General features: G+C 38.3%; 1 protein-coding gene across 1 annotated transcript in view; it reads right to left on the bottom strand.

The window, feature by feature from the left end:
• The window catches only part of TOX (thymocyte selection associated high mobility group box), a gene marked incomplete at both ends in the record, with an annotated part of 221,351 nt that overhangs the window by 39,346 nt on the left and 167,573 nt on the right, over nucleotides 1-14,432 (bottom strand). Inside the window, 2 exons of the mRNA XM_082332632.1 lie at nucleotides 1,299-1,529; nucleotides 7,987-8,265. Of these exons, the coding sequence (XP_082188758.1) occupies nucleotides 1,299-1,529; nucleotides 7,987-8,265 (510 nt within the window). The remainder of the gene's footprint in view (nucleotides 1-1,298; nucleotides 1,530-7,986; nucleotides 8,266-14,432) is intronic.

The raw sequence follows: 14,432 nt of genomic DNA, 5'->3' as shown, positions 1-14,432 counted from the left end.
GCCAAGTAAATTCTCTAACCCCTGTGTTCAGAAAGCTACCTTTCCTCCAGCTAAACCTTCCAAATGCTGACCTTATTCAACAGTGGATCCTAGACAGAATAAGCTTTTTTTTTTTTAGTTGGTCAATGAGTGCCAAATCTTGATTCTTATTACACTGTTATCTTTAACAGGGATCTAGATGTACCTACACCATCCAGTTATTAGCAAAGAAAACCTTTTTTTTTTTCAAGTCCAAATGATTTTACCTACCTAAAAATCATAGCAATATTGTCATTTTAATTCTTAGCCTTATTAACTATAATTGTGTAATAATAATATGTTCAGTGTGAATGAATGAGATGCAGTTTTGTCCCAGTACTTTTCCTCTCTCTGTGCTGACATCAACCCCCACCTAGGCCTCCTGCAGCCAATATAACTCTCACTTAGCACATCCTTTCTTTCCATATCTGTTTCTTTCTTAAATTTCCCATTTCTTTATCTACCTAATCCATTCTGTTGACAGACAGTAAAAATGCAACCAATAACAAGAGAAAAGCAATGGTATGCTACAGCGAGGATGAATGGTATTTGCCAGCCACCACCACCATAAACTCGTGAACGCAGTGAGCTTCACCAAGAGTTGCCTACTTTTAGGATCTGATTGACTTGGAAGGATTTCTGCAAAGGTTCAGACCCAGCTCTGCCAACCTCGTTGCAGAACCAAGGCCTTTCCCTGGAGGATGGAAGTAACTATGGGCTGTGATTTCCACAGCCTATGTGTATGCTGTGCAAGAGGATACCCCAGAACACTGTCGATTTGCCAGGGTCCACCATAGGTCTCTTTGGGTCAACACATCTGTAATTCCTTTCATAAAAGCCAGATGGGTTGGGAGAAGGTGTGAACCCAGCTCCCCTTCTGGCATCGTGGAGCAGGGAAACATCTGCAACTGGGAGCTCAGATATGTGTCAGATCCTGCTGTACAGACGTAATTTTTGGCAGCAAGGTTCTCTTACACCACACTGCCATAGACAGGGCAATGCCGTCATAAAATCTTAGGCCCACCAATTTCAGCATAAAACAATCCTAAATATAATCCTAAAGCTTGTGTCACACCCCAAAACTAAACCACTCTTTTAGTGGCTTCATACAGAAGAAATGAAACAATGTTCTCCTTATCTTAGTCTCTTTAAATCATATTCCCGAGATGGCACATATTCAAGTTTCATCCCAGCAAACAAAAGAAGCTGCCTACAGTGCATAGATGACCCTGATAACACTTTCCAGAAACAAAGTCTCTGAGCTACAGCACATTTTGTACCTGTTTTTGTTCTTCTCCTAAGCCGTCCCACATTGAAGCTACAATTTTAGAGACTTCACCAAAAGTAGCATTGGGGTTTTGGCCCTTGATGGCTGCTTGAGTGTCTCGAAAGAATAATGCATAGGCAGACACAGGCTTCTGTGGCTCATTTGGGTCCTTCTTCTTCTTCTTTTTGGGAGTTTTGGGTTTCTTTCCCATATCTGAAGCAGGTCTCTTCTCTCCACCATTGACCTGTAACACAAAATTAGAAAAGTACTATAAAAAAAGCCAATTTAATTCAGTTCATCCATCATTACAGCTTCTGTGATACAAAGAGATTTGGGATTTTGCACGCAAAAATTGAATTTTAGTTGCCGTCTTTGATAATCCAAATGTTGACACCATGTCACATGTATAAAATTCATTATAAGTATTTCAGATTATGTAATTTTTTTCCTCAAAGTGCTTTATATTTTGCTTTCATATAATTGTTATAATCTCATTTATAGTTCATCTGGTCATCTTTTCACCTTTTCTAAGTTTTATTGCTAATGGCTATAACATGCATATAATGAATAAATTCAAATCAAATTAGTTTCATTATATCCTGACCAGCAGTTCAACCACATGAATCACCTGCAGCCAGCAGGAACACTGTCATATCTACCTTTCCCTTATCCTCACTCTTTCCCAGAAATACCCCAGACTAGTGTTTAAACCAATTTCTACTGCAACTGGTGGTACACCTTCCAGGGATTTTGAAGATAATTTGATTGTGAATAAAACGGTCCAAGTTATAGACATTCCCCTGCACACCTTCTAACTAAAATCTGAGGAAACAAAGTTTTACCAGTACAGACAGTTTGGACCCCTTTAGAGGATCAGTTCCGATCCGTCTGGATTTAGCTGCGTAGTCTTTTCCTCTGCTCATGTAAAAGCAAATTCATGATGGTTTGAGAAAAGGGGTGAAAGAGGAATGGTATATAAAGAGAAGTGCATGTGCATTACTTGTGTACCGCCTGACAAAAAATGCATGTGAACATTTGCGCAAATTTGTTAAATGCAACTATGCTTTGCCACTAGCTCAGGGACCCTGATCACCAAAGCACCCTGCTTTCTTAGGTGACTTACAAGCACAAAAAGGGACACTGTCCTGATTCTTCAACAGACTGGAGCTCCATTGCAAAGCAGCTTCTCTTGATATGATTGCTTAATTCACTATATCTTGTAGCAATGACATGTGATCCTACCAGAGGGTTCAAAGGCTTTTTTCTCTTGTTGGCATGGCCAGAGTACGGTGCATCATAAGTGTTTTGAAGTATGAGAAGATCAAGAGCATAAAAGGTATGCTCTAGGCTAAGGATCTACTAGGTATGACTTTTATCATATCCTTGTATTTTTTATCACATCCTATATTATTTTTTAATAATGCATACCAAGTGACACAGGAGAACACAGGTGTTCAAATCAGCAGAACTGCATGAGGAAAATGGATAGAAATTCTCATTTTGAGCAAAAAAACTTTTTATTTACTTCATTTTTTAAAAACTTTTTTATACATCACTGTGTGGTGTCCAACAGGGCCCAGGTGACAACAGTGAACAACCTGGATCTCTGTGGTTTACTAAGCACACCAATAAAGTGATGACCACAATTTGAAAATGAAGCTGCTTGTTTCCTGAGCATTATGTTACAATAGATGCATCTTTAATACAAGGTTAATGTCCATGGAGCCTATTGGCAGCATTTTGGAAAATATGGAAAAACAGAAGCAGTGTGCTATCCATTATTAAGTTATTCAGCTTTTATTCTCTTGCTATTATTTCATTCTACAGGGTACACAAAACTACCAGCTAAATGGTAATTAACTAGGGTTCCCTAGTTAATTTGGCAATATCAGTCTAAACTCTTCAGACAGTTCTGTAAAAACTCCATGAGCAAGGAGGCTTGACAACGATTGGGGCTATAGTTAAAATTTTACCTCTATTATTTGATAAAGTTTCCTCTTTTCAGAGTGTTCTCAGACCTGTGAGCTTTAAAGGTCTCTGTATATTAGGATAGCACATTACTTAAGCTACCCTTAAACTAGGTGATATGCTGCAGAAACTTGTGTAAGAAGTCTTCTGGTAAGCTGTTCTGAGAACAGCTCTAAAATCTTATTCTCCAACCTGAATGATCAAGAGATTTCAAAAACCCACTGTTAAAAAGAGAGTACTCACAGGGGAAATTCTGTTTGTCTTATATGAAAATAACGAAATAAAAAGAATACCAGAATTCCAGTACTAATAACCTTGCAAATGGCTGAGATGATGGCCTACCTTATGCTCCCATCAGTCTATCAGCTTCATAGACTCCAATTCTAACCACCAAAGCAGAGACAGATGGGAAATAAAATAAAAACCATATATATTCTGCTAGGCATAGACTTGTGCCTCAAAATCCCTGGAGGTGTAGTTAGCTCATGGTAATCCACCTCCTGTCATGGCTTATTGCTTAATTATGGTGATGTATTTAACTTATTTATCACAAGAAAGCAATAATCTTTCACTTTAAAAAAGTGTACATTAACCATGTTGCACACATAATAGATCACAAAAATATCTAGTGTAGGATTTAAAACTATCAAGTAAGGCACATCGTTGATATCTAAATGTCCCTTGAGAAGCTGGAAAATGTCTATAAGCATATTTAAAATAAACTGCAATAGTACCAAAGCCTTTAATGGAGCTAGGAGAGCTGTTTTATGCACACTATCTTGCAGTAATCGCTGTAGTTTAAAATAGATTTTAATCAAGCACCATCTGCATAATAGGCTGAACAGACAACATAGAATTCTACTTATAACTCTTATCATATAAAGTAAATATTGTAAAACCTCTGCCACATAAAGAGAATATGCTGCAGCAGTTCTTTAGCAATCGTGTTTCTGTTAGTTAATTCTTGCTACTTGCAGTCCTCTCACTATCTTCCCTCTAAAATACATTATTTGAAATTCTCTCATAAGTGATATTCAAATGAGTATGGAAGAAAACCCTGTTATCCATCTATGAAGAAATACATATTTGCAAACCAGTAATGCTTCCAGCAGCTCACAATTATGCTTGGCAATAACTGAATACATGCTTAACGATCCAACAGTATGAATTATGGCAAGAATTACATAAATGTAATATTCCAATGTTGAGGTGGTCAGAATAAAGCATGTGGTAAGTGGGCATTTTGTTTAGAATGTTTTTATAGTTACTTACAACTATTGATTTTTAAGTTCTTCCTTTTTTCTTCTTCTAACTATAGTCCCACATATTAGATTTAGAAGAATTAAGGAGACTTAGGGATCTACACCACTTGCAGAAACAATATCCTTGGTCTGAGACTACATCTTATTTCCATGGATCTAGCAGCTTTCTGACTGTATACACATAGCCTTATATTTATGCTACTGTTGCCACTGATCTTATGGTCAAGCAACCTCAGCTGTCTTGCTTTTAGAGCAACAGCGTGTAGGGCAACTGAGCCCTCTAAAATGCAGCTCCTTTCCCTTCTTTGTGTAAGGGAATATATGACATTTAAAGTCCAAAAGACCTATATGAAAGAGCCTTTATGAGAATGAGTATTGCCAAACAATATTTAGCAGCTGCTGCCATTAGTTCTGTGTATGTTGGATAAGGCTTACAACAATTTGAATATTTACCATAGAATGAACATCCAAGAAGTTCAGTACACGAACAATTAGATCAGTTTGTAACGTTTCCTTATTACTGGCATTTGGAATATGTACGTTAAGCTGAAATGGTCATTTCCTCCATGCATGGAAATCAGTGGTTCGCTAAGGATACAATTATACTTCTAGTCCAAATGTATATAATGTACATATTCGTTCATACCTTCTGTCACCCTCTTTCTATAAATTCCTGCAAACATGAACAGGACACTGAGATTTCTGTATTTTTTTCTCTAGATAGAAATGGGTATAGTTGTTAGGGATTTCTCTACCAAATCTGTTGTCAAAGGACCAGTGGCTTCTCTTTCACATGTAAGGCTGGGCGTTCAGCTGGTCATCTGAGGGCCTAAGGGAGGTCATCTGACACTGAGGTGATTTTCCATTTGAAAATGTACTTTGTCTTTTTGATCAATGTCGGTACATAGGCAAACATATTCTCCTGCTGGTTAAATAGGGAGAACGTCACTGTTGCTATTAACGATGTGGTGAATTCAGTTGTTTTTTACACAAGTCCTCACGGCAGGAACATCTTACTGACTTCATGAAGCTGCTCAAATGTGGTGAGCTCCAGCAGCTACTACATGACTGCAACACATGCACTTCTACTGAAGGACTGAATAATGAGCTCTGGCCCTGATCTATTAAGTACTATCACACATCTACAGGACAGTTTATAAAACAAAGACAAAACTCCAAATTTAGCAAAGTTATATTCAGGTAAAAGAGGTTCTCACAAGAGACAGAATGACCGCTCTATCTCTTGCTGACCCATCCAGTGCCTTCTTTCACGGGGAGGAGGATTTGTGGAGTGAAAAGAAGCCTCCAAAGCAGCTCTGAGAAAATTTAATACTGTTGTGGCTGGGGAAAAGGATCCCCACAGAAAGCTGGTTTATTCTAAGTATCCATATCCATTCATTGGCAGCTTCCAGGAAGAGCAGCGTGACAGAAAGATACACAGCGGAGGGGTTTAAATTGTAAACTACAACAATACACCAGCTTCTTACGCTGATTATTCAAACCTTCTTGTCTTTTACGGAGGGAACTACAGCAGAACCATTGCATTGGATCAGGCGTGCCAGCCCACTGCCTGTCTCCGGTGGTGGCCAACTTCAGGCGTTTTCAGGAAGACCTAAGAAATCCCACCGAAGACAGGTATGGCATAATCTGCCCCCATTAAGCTTGCATTTTGATCCCTACTAGTTGGAGACTAATTTAAGCCCTCTATCATTATTAACCAAGTTTAATATCCTTTAAAACACTTGTTTTAGCAGAGAAATTATAATTATCAAAGAATTTTAAGGCAACATATCAACTTCAGCATACTGAAGTATTTTTCTTAATTTTCTGTTGTGTATTGTGCCTTTTCTCATCTTTTTCTGCTTAGACTGAGCATAAGAGAATTTTAGAGAGTCTTCCAAAATAACATGGCTTGTTAAAAAGTTGAACACTATATAAGCTGGCTTCCACAAAGGACCAGGTTTTACTTGGTCTGCAGTGCTTAGTATTTCTTTATTGAAAACATTAGCTTCAGATGAGTACTGTCTGCATGAAACCACAACCCTACACTTCTGCTAGCACAAAGTGTTGCAGTGAAAATGTACATGAAAAATATGAGTTAAATAACTGAAATATTTGATAGAAGCAGAAAGGACATCTTAATTATTTGAGTGGATGTTTTCTCCATAAGTTTAGAGCATCTGGCATGTTCCCACCAATATATGTAAAAATATTAGCAAAGCAACAGGAGCAGCAAATAAATTATTCTGAAAAAGTAAAGGCTGCCTGGAATTATTTCTACATAGCTGTATTCTAAAGTCTACCTCAGTAAGGAAGTGCTCATTTAAAATGTATGAATTATTCAGTAATTTTTAAAACCTAAAGTTTGTGAAATCAGGGGAAAGTCCTGAAATAAAACTTTTGAATCAGAATTTATTCAAAATGTAGTAAAACATATGTCTCCAATTACATGATTATTTTATAGCTTGAGGCATGAAAAACAATATAATTTGAAAACAAATCAGACTTACATTTCTTGACTGGATTATACCTCCTCAGTGACTCACAATGTTTTCTTCACATTCTTCCAAGTCTGCAACTTTTCCCCACAAGATATGGCCATGGTACAACATCTTCACTACACTACAGGACTGCTGTAACAGGACTGCTATTTTGTAGTGACCATAAAATAGAGCTAAAGAGGTTCTCAATTTCAACATGTTCTATTCCTGGTTTATGGATGACTTTGTGCTAAGTCCCAATCTTTTTGTGTCTCAGCTTTTGCATCTGCAAAATTAAGATAATATACTTGTGTATTTTTGGGGAAGTTTTCAGGAGTTGCAGAGGTTTGGGAGGTTTTTGCATGCAAAACCTACTATATAAATTGACATTTATCCTTAAAATAAATGTCTTGTTTATTATTTAAATTACTATTATTTCTTCATGCCTGTACTGACACTAAAATGAAGCTTAAATATGTCATGCTGGGGTGTCAACACCTCCCAGATATAAATGCATAATGGGTCTTCAAGATTTTCAAGGTAAGGTTTTTAAAGTTCATAGAGGATCTTTCTGTTCTGGTTGCTATGATGTTCTGTTTACTCATCCTGTGACCAAGTAGCAAAGACTAGCATATTGTACAGACTGTTCATACTTTTTATAGCAGTAACTTGATCTTTAACTGGGAACAAACATCCCTTCTATGCAAGTGAGAAAACTCAACCTTTATATTAAAGTCCTAAAGGAATGGCTATCCTTTTAGTGTTTTACAGGATTCCAGTTTGCTCTCACGAATAGGAATGATGTCATTTACTCAAGCGGCCTGAAGAATTGACTGGAAACTATAAGTTCTGTATTCATAACCTTTTATTCACTTCAGTCAACCACCAACAATGTATAAAGTATCACCTTAATAACTGTGGCCATACGATTCATTTAGCAGGTCCTAAAAATATCCACCATTTACATATTAATCCTAACATCTAAGCCTACCTTAGAGCTATCTTCTCCTTCATCTTCATGGACTGAACTGGATGGTGAAGGAGTTGCAGATTTGCTTCCAGGTGGAGAGGGCGAGTTGTGAGGAACATTGTTTCCACCCATATTCAAACCAAGCTGTGCACTGAGCTGGGACTGGTTAATAGTAGTCAGCTGCCCATGCTGCATCATTCCTGGCTGCCTAATATCTGCAGGTTGAACCCTTGGCCTCATGGTTGCCATCTGAGGATGGGAACTATACTGGGCTCCTTCTGTATTCCGTAAATCTTGCATCTACAAGAGGAAAAAAACTGTATTAAGTATATCGCTAATAAAGTGTTCTGTTCCTTTAGACCTCTGGTGGCCTGATTGGCTACATAAGGCTTAAGAGAAATGGCAAGTACTTAAATAAACATGTAAATACTGGAAATAAACAGAGTAAGGATATGATTGACATTTGCATAACACTGACTGTGATAAACTATTCAGGCTCTAGCCTCAGCCCATGGGAACAGCAAAAAGCAATGAAAGCTTGTTTCTTTATAGGGGGAACAAAAGGGCACTGCTTTCTGTAACTGCATGTAGAGTATTTCAGAAATGCTAACAAACAGGGACAGGTTTGCACTCTGAAGTTTAGAACCAGATCAGAACATGAATATCCTCAAAATTCAAGACAATTTCCAGATCCTACTTTTCTTCTTAGGATTGTTGTGTGTGTGAGCTGTGAATTTGGGAGCTGCAGTTTTCAGAGTTTGAATATCTAGTATTAGGTCCAAATCTATTTTTCCTAGTGCTGCCCAGTGAGATACTGGAATTTTCAGGACTCAGACGACTGACAAGAAGGATGCATTGATAGACTGATTAAATGATTTCTGAGTTGATTTGCCGCTAAGACATATATGAACGGAAAGCTCGGAAGTCGCAGGATTGACAAATGAATCCATTGTGCTATGTGGGTCACCGCTTCTTAGCATTAACGAGACATACTATTTTAATGCAAGCAACAAATTCAGTCTCTGCAAGGATAAGAATTAAAAGCACTGGAGGATGAAACTCCTTTCTTGTCCAGAGGTCAAATGTACTATACACACACACTACAGCAGATTGCCTGTAACATCTTTTCAGTATACTCATACGGAAACATGACAAACAGCAAAGAGTATCAGGGAGAAGCTCAGATTTAAGCTAAGGTGTTCTGTGGGTGATTTAAAATTGAAGTGTCAATTCAGAGCTGAAATGAAATAGATATAGTTGCTTTTCCGTGCATCAGACAAACATGCCATACGTATCAAGTGGAATCTGACAGGAACTACCATTGTGTAAGTTCCATTACGATAAGGACATGTGTTAATGGTTCAATATATTAACATAACTGCATTTATTCTACTGACAGTCTTTGTTAGACATGTCATCTGAATTGTCTAAAGATCACTCAGATTTTTTTTTTTAAACTTTTTATAGCTCGTGACTTCTATAACCTCTCTTTCTCATACACACACTCCTATATATCACAGCAATCTGTAAGATACCTTTCAACCAGTAACACACAGAAAAAGAAAAGATAAACCTGTAACTTCGCCTTTTCTTTTATTATTGATAGTGTAAAAATTTATCAATTTTAGGGAGATACTTTATGAGCTTAGGGATTGATTTTTGTAAAGCTGACTGGTTGGCAGTAAATCAAACTAATAATACCATTAGTTATGGCATACTTAGCACTTTACATGTACGTGTGTCTTTCTTTGAAAATATTTGAAATGGCTTCTGACAACGTGACATCACAATTATACCTATATCTATATTGCTTTAGAAATTAATAGCTTTTGGTAAAAAAGGGTTATTGACACAAACACTTTCAAGTTCATTTAATGACTACTAAAGCACCAGAGGAGAGGAGCAGAGACAGTGCACTGTATGAAATCAATTGAAAGCTGGAATTTGAATCCTGGCAGACATTTATATTTTTAAAGATTGCTACTGACTTCTTGTTCCCTTCCCTCCAGTATCAGCTCCCCTCCTCACCAAACATATTAGCTTGAAAGCTATCATTACCTCTGCCTCTAGCTGACAACCCGTATCAAAACAGTTGTGCCCATGAAGCTGTAACTGCTGCTTGGACGTTTTGCTCCAGATCCAGCTGTTGGGCTGGGCAGCAGATAGGGAATGGGCAGCGGGAGCATGGGCTGTCCCGGGCCCTCTCGGCCAGTGCAGGGCGAGTGGGCAGGGGATGGAAACCCACCCGGTCCCTCACATGCTGGGGAGAGCGAGGCAAAACCCTCCCAAAAGCCCTCCCTTCACCCCGTCTGCAGTGCTTGACCCTCAGCGTGGGTGTGTGCCCTCCCCGGGGAGCTCACCACCCTGCAGGGGGCCGAGCCCACGCTGCCCCGCTTGCAAACGCTTTGGGTTTTCGTGGGGCAGCACCTCGTGGTGCCGGATCAGGGATGGGAATAAGCCCCCTCACAAAAGGCTGGAGAAGCAAGACCACTTTTTAATAAGAATACGCATCCTAATGATTTTATGAACTCTAGAAAGGAAACAAGCACTATTTGAAACTCCTAACAACTCTTATTTTGAATGAACTTGCAAAGTATCTACCTCTGAAAACAGGGCAAAGGTTATAATTTTAATTACTTTTCCCCAAGTAAAATATAATACAATTGCTATTACTCAAATGCTCTCTCTTTTATTAAAAATTCTTCATATGAACTTCAAATATTATCAGATAGATGATACTGCAGAACATTCTGTGTTTGTCGTCTTTAACAACATGTATTTTTAAACAGTCTGTGATTCACTCTTAGCTCCGGCACTGAACATACACTGTGTTTTCAGATAACTTGACACCAACTGGATGGTACTGGATGTATCCCCATACAAAACACGTGTGTGTGTGTATATATATATACACATATATATATATATACACATATATATATATATTTGCAAGAGAACTCTTCACTAGTGAAATTCTGAGGACTGAAAATGAGGTGATGCAGTAGAAAAAAACGCAGTATTTTTCTTTTCACATGAATTCAGCTTGTCTTCTGAATTTTTAAATCAGGTGAATACCAGGCTACGTTTACAAAACCAGGTGTAAGCAGCAAGTAAGTTTGTTTAACAGTACATGTTCCCTTTTAGATGCTAAGCCAGAAACCCTCATCTAAGGGACCTGCCTGCAGAGGACATTCCAGTGTAAGTCCATTGCACAGAGCTGTGGCCCTCAGCAAGGAGGATCCACATCTGTAGACGAGGTTTTTGGCTCACCTCTCTGCCATACGTTGCAGAGCCTGCCTTCCCCCATCCTGCCCCTTCCTAGTGAAAAAATGAGATTCTCTAAGAAAACGGAAACTGCTTATTCCTTGCGTAAGAAGAGGCAGCTAACCACATAACTGTGAAAAGCTGTGCGATTACACCTTCAGGTTCCTAAAAGATCAACAAACCAAGAACTGTCCCACCTTCCCTGTTGGGTTCAAGAATGGTCCCACCCATGAAAACCACACACTTGGGTCTCTGCCGTGGTGTGACAGTACGCCCCTGTTTCAAATGCCGTGACAACCTCGTCTCTGCAGGAACAGTGGCACTAATCAGACACACTCTCTGTCAACATTACATGCAGAGTATGACCAATTTCTTTAAACTACTTCAAAATCAGAAGCTTCCTATTCCTTGTTCCTCCAGATGGAGTTTTACAAAACCCACCAATGTGTAGCTGTGCTGGAGCCATATTCAGTATGCAGAAGCAATATTGCGAACACACTCCTGCCGAATGCAAAGCTGAGTACAAATCCTGCTGGGTGGCAGAATGCCAAATGGAAGAACAAAGTTAAAGAGTTTGAGTGTTACAGAGGATAAGGACAGTCTTAAACTGACGCCTTCAATGGTCTCTCTGATGGGGTAATAATGATAATATCTGGCACTTTAATATCATTCTCCATCTGTCAGTTCCAGGATGTTTCACAACTTGTGTTATATTCAGCTTTAGAACATGCCTGGTTTTATTTTGGTTTTACTAACAGGGAAGCTATGATGATACATTTCTTTTCATGGCTATTTTTTTTTTCTGTTTGCATTTCGCTTATAAGCAGAAACTGAGCATCCACCCATATAAGTGTTTGACTGCAAGTTAAAAGACATAGTAAAAGCCGCTAATTCTGAGGTGTGTACCGATAACCCTTATTGGCACATGTTTAGTGCAAAACCAGAACAGGGCTGTCTGGCTGAAAACAAGCTCCTAATGCCCTGCTCAAAGCTCCTAAAGTACTAAGAATAAAGCTAAAGTGCTTTAAACATCAGACCATCGTTCTCCCCATCAGCTTAAAGCAAAAACAAAGAAAAGCATGCAATGCAGAATACAGTGATATCATCCCTGCACAGAAACATCTTACTGCAGGACAATGTGAGTACAGTATCCTAATCACAGAATCACAGAAAATAGTGCTAGAAGGGACCTCAAAAGGTTATTTAGTCCAACACTTTATCTCACAGCAGGATTAGCTATACCTAAATCATTTCTGACAGATGTTTGTCTAACCTCTTCATAACCTCCCTAGGCAATTCTTGTGCTTAACTATCCTTACAGTGGAAAGGGCTTTTTTCTGTAATGTCTCACCTAAATCTCCTTTGTTGTAATTTAAACCTACTACTTTTTGCTCTGCTCCCAGTGGACATGAGGAATGTTTTTCTCCTCCTTTACAGAAAAGTTGTACACACTAGAAAGCCATTATGAATTTCCTTTCAGTTTTTTCTTCTTCAGACTAAACAACTAAACCTGAAGATTGAAAGACTTTTTTCATATGCTGTGTTTTCTACACCTCTGATCATTCTTCCTGCTGTCCTCTGGACTATGTCCAATAACCTTCATCTTTCTTGAAATATTGTGCCCCAGAGTCCACAAAATACAGATATTCTTATGTGACACAGCACTCAGATAGAATCCTTCATCTCTCACAGGATATAGCATATAGCATTAAAAAATCCCTAATTATCTGTCTTTTTGATACAAGCTGGTTAACCCATGCAAGATGCAGAAAGAGTCAAATTTAGGACTCTTAACTAACATCCCAGAAGGTGGCTTTAGGAAGCAAATAGTCTTTTTCTAAGAAGCATTAGGCAGGCAGTTTCAAAAGGAATGTGCTGTTAGCAAATAATTCCCACATTATTTTTTGTGTTATAATTAAGAACTGTGATGCAACATCTCTCTGGAAAGCTGCAAAAGTCCAAATTGTCCCTCCTTATTTAAATTCATTTATAATAAATGTTATCATTTAATGAAAGAAGGAAGACAGGTTGCCTTAACAGATCAAAGTAAATACAACAGATCTAAGTATATGCAAGAAACACTAGGGATTATACACTGGAGATGAAAAACATTAAAACACAAGGAGAAATACACAGGGCTTACTCACTGAAGCAAGTGGAGATAACACATCTCACTACCCTGGGCAAATTCATATTAAGGCACAGCAGGCATTATTTCTATTACCACCGTTGGGTCTTACAATGATTTTTGCTTAGTTTTCTACTAGCTGAGAGCTCTTACAAACTTTTCTGATGGACACTGTGGAAGTGGTTGACAGTTCTTTGCTTCTTGTCTAAGTGGTCAAGGTAAGTCAGAGAGCAACAATTTTTCATACTGTAAGAAGCTATGTTTCAATCAATTAATTAAAAAAAAAATTGTGAGAAAAACCCCAGGGGATCTTAAGTGTTATCTATGAAGACATACCCACAGTGTGCTTCCTTCTTCACTGGCGTCACTCATCTGAGTCACCATGTAGGCATCACAGACATTCTTTGGTAGGCAGAAGGGGTTTCTGTTATTAGTCATATTCTCATTTATATTCCCAGGACAACTTGTGCCACTACCTGTGCCATATTAAATCTGAATGTTTCTCTGTTCCCAAATAATGGTACATTAAAATGCAGCACTAGCCCCAGTTGTGCCAACCTCCTGAAAAGCCATGAGATTTGCTTAGAAATTTTACTGGTTTTATTTTAGGTATTTTAATTGTCTTCTACCATAATCCAATGCACATCTGCAAGATGTTTTCCAGTGACACAGATGCTCATTAAAAAAGCGAGAAAAAAAATTGAATTCCTAGATAACCACTTGACTCTCTAAGTCAAGGTTTCAAAAGAGACGAAAAGATAACATTAAATTGCCAGACAGGTTTGTGAGAGCTGGCACACGGAGAAGAAATTGTGTTTGGGAGACCATACCCACCATTTATGATCAAAACAAACAATTGCAAAACCAAAAAAAACTCATACATTTTTTTTTAATGATCCAAAAAACCCACAAGCAATATTCATCATACAATCAGAGCTAAGTTTAAACTTAAAAGAGTGTCTAAAAATACAGAAATGTCCATTTGAGACATGTTTCACTCAGTTCATACTGATAATCAAGCAGTAGTACCTTGTGGTTATCCAATGCATGTTGGTGGTTAGGATCCTAGATTAAT

The sequence above is a fragment of the Platalea leucorodia genome (assembly GCF_965183815.1).
Source record: "Platalea leucorodia genome assembly, chromosome: 1".
In the NCBI taxonomy this organism is placed as follows: domain Eukaryota; kingdom Metazoa; phylum Chordata; class Aves; order Pelecaniformes; family Threskiornithidae; genus Platalea; species Platalea leucorodia.
Note: the sequence above shows the minus strand (reverse complement) of the source record. Positions and strands in the feature narration are given on the sequence as shown.